Source organism: Pristiophorus japonicus, chromosome 5 (assembly GCF_044704955.1).
Source record: "Pristiophorus japonicus isolate sPriJap1 chromosome 5, sPriJap1.hap1, whole genome shotgun sequence".
Classification (NCBI taxonomy): domain Eukaryota; kingdom Metazoa; phylum Chordata; class Chondrichthyes; family Pristiophoridae; genus Pristiophorus; species Pristiophorus japonicus.
In genome coordinates this window covers 285,507,779-285,513,778 of record NC_091981.1, presented here as the reverse complement: position 1 = coordinate 285,513,778, position 6,000 = coordinate 285,507,779, and the positions used below count along the sequence as shown (strand labels likewise).

The following is a 6,000-nucleotide window of genomic DNA, read 5'->3' as shown; positions in this document are numbered from 1 at the left end:
TGAGGGGAAACATCCTCTCTGCATCTACCCTGTCAAGCTCCCTCAGAATCTTATACATTTCAATAAGATCACCTCTCATTCTTCTAAACTCCAAAGAGTACAAACCCAACCTGCTCAACCTTTCTTCATAAGACAACCCCTTCATCTCAGGAATCAACCTTGTGAACCTTCTCTGAACTGACTCCAATTAAAGTATATCCCTCCTTAAATAAGGAGACCAAAACTGTACGCAATACTCTCGGTGTGGCCTCACCAACACCCTGTACAGTTGTATTAGGACTTTCCTACTTTTATACTCCATCCCCCTTGCAATAAAGGCCAACATTCCATTTGCCTTCCTGATTACTTGCTGTATCTGCATACTAACTTTTTGAGTTTCATGTACAAGGACCCCCAGATCCCCCTCTATTGCAGCATTTTGTAATCTCTCCCCAGTTAAATAATAATTTACTTTTTAAAATGTTTTCCAACGAAGTGGATAACCTCACATTTCCCCACATTATACTCCATCTGCCAATTTTTTTCCCACTCATTTAACCTGTCTATATCCCTTTGCAGATTCTTTGCATCCTCCTCACAACTTGCTTTCCCAGCCATCTTTGTATCATCAGCAAATTTGGTTACATTACACTCGGTTCCTTCATCCAAGTCATTAATCTAGACTGAAAATAAGCGTGTCACAAGCGTGTTTATTTAGCGTGTTGCTGCTCACAGATTAGTCTTTGCACATAATAGAATCATGAATCAACAAAAGTATTTACAGCAATCGGTCACAGCATAACTCAACCGCGTATGCAAGAGCATTAAACAAATAGGATGCAACAATTCAATATTTGCTTGGTTACAAAATGACGCTATTTTCACTGTAGGAATGGGTTTATTGTCACAATTCCAAGAAACAGCCTCTGTTAACAGTGTTAGCCACTAAGGTTTAGTCAAGGGTCGCAGTACTAACCAACTAACCCTGGATGTTAACACTCCAGAATGTTGCAGCAAGGGATGATGGGATGTCGGCCTACATCTGCAACCAGCCCTGCAGAGTAAAAAAAGTAGTAGCTTGCATTTCATCACCGCAGGATGCCCCAACGCACTTCACAGCCAATGAAGTACTATTATAATGTAGTCACTGCTGCAATGTAGTGGCAGACAATTGACGCACAGCAAGCTCCCACAAACAGCAGTCAGATAAATGACCAGATTATCTGCTTTACCTATTGATTGAGGGATAAATATTGGCCGGGACACCAGTGTGAATTCCCCCAGCTCTTCTTCAAAAAAGTGCCACGGGGTCTTTTACATCCACCCTATAGAGGCAGACGGTTTAATGTCTCATCTGAAAGACAGCACTTCCGTCAGTGCAGTGCTCCCTCAGTACTGCCACTGGAATGTCAGCCTAGATTTATGATCTGAGCTCCACCGAATTATTACTTCTTCATTTAGCTCATCTTCTTTCTAATTTAATTAATTACAGGTCTTATTCCTTCATCGAGGTTTCCCAATTTAATTTTTAAAATTGTTTCCCCGATGTGTGCTGAGTTGGATGTCAGCTAGGAGAAGAGTTGGGGTGGAATATTTGGGGGGCAATTGTAACCTAACCCGCCCATCGGGAAACTGGTGATGTGATGCTGGTTTTATAGCCCACCCGAATTATCGCCCCATTAACGTCAACAGACAGTAATATTGGGCGGGTAGCAAAACCGACGTTCCGCCCGATCCCATGGGTTTCCCGCCCGGTGAGTTAGTTTAAAATGACTCCCCTGAGTCTCAACACCCCATGAACCACGATTCTTGCTCCTGGTGAGAGCTGCGTGACTTCTGGTGGAGAACGTGTGCGTTACATGGACATCAGCTGCGCAGAGATGGCCTGGTTCAATTGTGACACCTGCGATGGTGGTTCAATAGCTTGCCGACACTCAGTCTCGGCTTACACCCGAGGACTGGCCATGAGGGTGAGGTGGGCTTAGAACTGAAGGCCAACAAGTCAGAAAGAAAGAACTTGCATTTCTATAGCGCCTTTCACGACCTCAGGACGTCACAATGCCACTTACTTTTCTTCGGAATAGTGCCGTGGGATCTTTTACGTTCACCCAAGAGGGCAGACGAGGCCTCGGTTTAACGTCACATCCGAAAGACGACACCTCCAACAGTGCAGCACTCCCTCAGCACTGCACTGGGAGTGTCAGCCTAGATTTATGTGCTCGAGTTTCTGGAGTGGGGTTCGAATCCTCAACCTTCTGACTCAGAGGCAAGAGTGCTAAACTGAGTCAATGGGAGACATTTGATGGGGAAACAACTATTGAAGATAGATATATATATATATAAAATCTTAGAAATTCTTGCGTTTTGTCAATTCCTTGCACACACCTCTTCTGCATCATGAGAGTGGAAGAGTGACCTCTCCCCTTGCCACAGCTTTGATGATTGGCAGCAGCCTTGTTAAAATCAGGAACATGAAACAGAAACTGAAGCAACCCCACATAAATAAATGTAACATGCACAGCTGATAATATCACCGTCATTATTTATAAATAACTCAATAACTACAATGCACAATGGCCCTTTTTACGCAGGTTGCAAACTGCTTTGTTGGTCCAACGACTTCCGTTTTGGACTAAATTTCTCGAACATTTGGGTGACATAGGTGTTGGCGCTGCTCTCTGTGGATAGGGTCCGGTCAGGCCTCCTACTGAAATGCAGGTATCTCTTCGAGCGCCACCATCTCACACGCCTGCTCAGCTCTGCCAGGACCTTGCGACAGAAGAAACCTGGTTGGAACTTTTCATTCATAAAATGCACGCCTATAGAATATTACAGCACAGAAGGAGGCCATTCAGCCCACTGTGAGACAAGAGCTCTGCACTTCACCCCCAACTTTTCCCCCATAGCCAAGCAACTTCCTCCCCTTCGAGTATTTATCCTTTTTGAAAGTTACTGTTAAATCTGCTTCCATCACCCTTTCAGGCACTGCGTTCCTGATGACAACTCACTGTGTAAAAATAATTCTCCTCCTCTTCCCCTCTGTTCTTTTGCCAATTCCCTTAAATCTGTGCCCTGTAGTTACCGACCCTCCTGTCACTGGAAACAGTTTCTCTTCATTTACTCTATCAAAAACCTTCAGGATTTTGAACACCTCTATCAAATCTCCCCTTGACCTTCTCTTCTGTGGAAAGTAGAGCTTGGATTCAATAAGCACATAAGCAAGGAGAGCAACTCAGAACCCTTTACAAGGTGGACAAGGTGGTCAACAACAACTTGCATTTATATAGCACCTTTAATGTAATAAAACGTCCCAAGACGCTTCACAGGAGCATTATCAAACAAAATCTTACAAAGAGCCACATAAAGAGATATTAGGACAGGTGATTAAAGACTTAGGTTTTAAGGAATGCAGAAAGCAGGAGAGAAGTAGAGAGGTGGGGAGGTTTAGGGAGGGAATGCCAGAGCTTAGGGCCTCGGCAGCTGAAGGCACGGCCACCAATGGTGCAGCGATTATAATCGGGGATGTTCAATACGTCAGAATTGGCGGTTTGTGGGGCTGGAGGAGGTTATAGAGATAGGGAGGGTTGTAGGGCTGGAGGAGGTTACAGAGATAAGGAGGGTTGTATGGCTGGAGGAGGTTCCAGAGATAGGGAGGGTTGTAGGGCTGGAGGAGGTTACAGAGATCTCAGGGTTGCAGGGCTGGAGGAGGTTACAGAGATAGGGAGGGTTGTAGGGCTGGAGGAGGTTACAGAGATAGGGAGAGTTGTAGGGCTGGAGGAGGTTACAGAGATAGGGAGGGTTGTAGGGCTGGAGGAGGTTACAGAGATAGGGAGTGTTGTAGGGCTGGAGGAGGTTACAGAGATAGGGAGGGTTGTAGGGCTGGAGGAGGTTACAGAGATAGGGAGTGTTGTCGGGCTGGAGGAGGTTACAGAGATAGGGAGAGTTGTCGGGCTGGAGGAGGTTACAGAGATAGGGAAGGTTGTAGGGCTGGAGGAGGTTACAGAGATAGGGAGAGTTGTCGGGCTGGAGGAGGTTACAGAGATAGGGAGGTTGTAGGGCTGGAGGAGGTTACAGAGATAGGGAGAGTTGTCGGGCTGGAGGAGGTTACAGAGATAGGGAGGGTTGTAGGGCTGGAGGAGGTTACTGAGATAGGGAGGGTTATAGGGCTGGAGGAGGTTACAGAGATAGGGAGGGTTGTAGGGCTGGAGGAGGTTACAGAGATAGGGAGAGTTGTCGGGCTGGAGGAGGTTACATAGATAGGGAGGGTTGTAGGGCTGGAGGAGGTTACAGAGATAGGGAGGTTTGTAGGACTGGAGGAGGTTCCAGAGATAGGAAGGGTTGTAGGGCTGGAGGAGGTTACAGAGATAGGAAGGGTTGTAGGGCTGGAGGAGGTTACAGAGATAGGGAGGTTGTAGGGCTGGAGGAGGTTACAGAGATAGGGAGAGTTGTCGGGCTGGAGGAGGTTACAGAGATAGGGAGGTTTGTAGGACTGGAGGAGGTTCCAGAGATAGGAAGGGTTGTAGGGCTGGAGGAGGTTACAGAGATAGGGAGGGGCAAGGCCACGTTGGAATCTGAACACAAGGATGAGAATGTTAAAGTTGAGGAGGCATCCGGAGAAGTGGTCAAAGAGACGTGATTTTAAGAGGGTTCGTAAAGAAGACGCAGAGATTTGAGGTGGTTTAGGGAGACTACTTCGAAGAGCAATAACTGAAGGACCCAATCAAAAAGAGGAACCCTTTATCCTATCCTCCTGAGTTTGATTAGAGCCCAAATGGCGAAGCTAAAAATGGAATGCCTAAACCCACTAACCACCCAGTCACTTTCAATTATTATTTTCATTCAATTTTGTAATATTAATTTCAGTGCTTGATTAAGGAACTACAACTAGATTAGGAACATTTCTCTGAAAAGTAATTGCATCAAAAATTAAACTGGTCAAGAAACAGGCAGCATCAAAATATTATATATTGTGCTGATTTCTGCCATACACATTATATTGAGCGTTAAAAGAATCCTTGCCTTCCATGATGTGTTTAACAATGACGCAGAAAGTATTAGCAATACAAACACCTTTTATGCAAAACATCCAGTAAAAGTTAATCATCAGAGATATATAAACAGTGACAATCAAACACAATGAAACCACAGTTACATTGTGTGCTCAGGAGATATGGAAGATAACATCAGTTTTATGAGGCCGAACCCTGGCGACAGAGGGTTGAACTGGGAGGAAAGACTGTGGCAAGTTAGATGCTTCAGGCTTGAGAAGAAGAGTCTGAGAGGAGACCTTAGTCATCATAGGCGGTCCCTCGAACGAGGATGACTTGCTTCTACGAGTTCACAAGTGTTTCGATGAAGTACCCGATGTTCCAATCCTGAACTCCAATTGAGGCGGTGGAAGATGCCTGTGCGTGAATTTTTTTTAACGTGTGTTGGCCGTTGCACACCAGCCACCACACGGGCTTGACAGAGCTAGGTCTTGGTCCAGTGGCAAGGGTTAACCAAGACGACTGGAGACCAGCTCTGCTGCACGGACCTAGTGCGCACACATATCGCAGTGTGGGCTGGCCCGTGCTGCCCCTGGGCCCTCGCCTCTTCTGGGCCCCGTACCCTCATTCGCCGCACCTCCGCCACGATCTCTCGCCGCTCCTCCGCCATAAACATTCATCGCATCTCGCCGCAAACACTTGCCGCTCATCCGCCCCGACCTTCCCACTCCTCTGTACTTGGGTCCCGCCGACGATCCTGCCCACGCTCCAAAACGGCGACCAGGGTTTTGATGACGTCACCCAGTCGCCCATCTCAAAATCGTCGCACACTTGGAGCAGTGTGGGCTGGAGGCCGCTCCAGCTCTTTTATAGCCCGGCCTATGGAGCTGTTCTCTCGCAGGTTGGGGGGGGCTGGGGGGCCACGATGTTCCAGGGGCCCGCCACTCCAGCTCTTTTATAGCCCGAACACACACACACACGTACAACACACACATACAATACACACACACAACACACACACACACGTACAACA

At 47.0% G+C, this 6,000-nt stretch overlaps 1 protein-coding gene across 1 annotated transcript in view; it reads right to left on the bottom strand.

Annotated features, from left to right (window-relative positions):
* Window positions 1-679: 679 nt before the first annotated feature.
* LOC139264023 (pituitary adenylate cyclase-activating polypeptide type I receptor-like) overlaps window positions 680-6,000 on the bottom strand; it is a 157,638-nt gene continuing 152,317 nt past the window's right edge. The window contains exon 13 of the mRNA XM_070880126.1: window positions 680-2,748. Within this exon, the coding sequence (XP_070736227.1) occupies window positions 2,563-2,748 (186 nt within the window). The 3' untranslated portion in view covers window positions 680-2,562. The remainder of the gene's footprint in view (window positions 2,749-6,000) is intronic.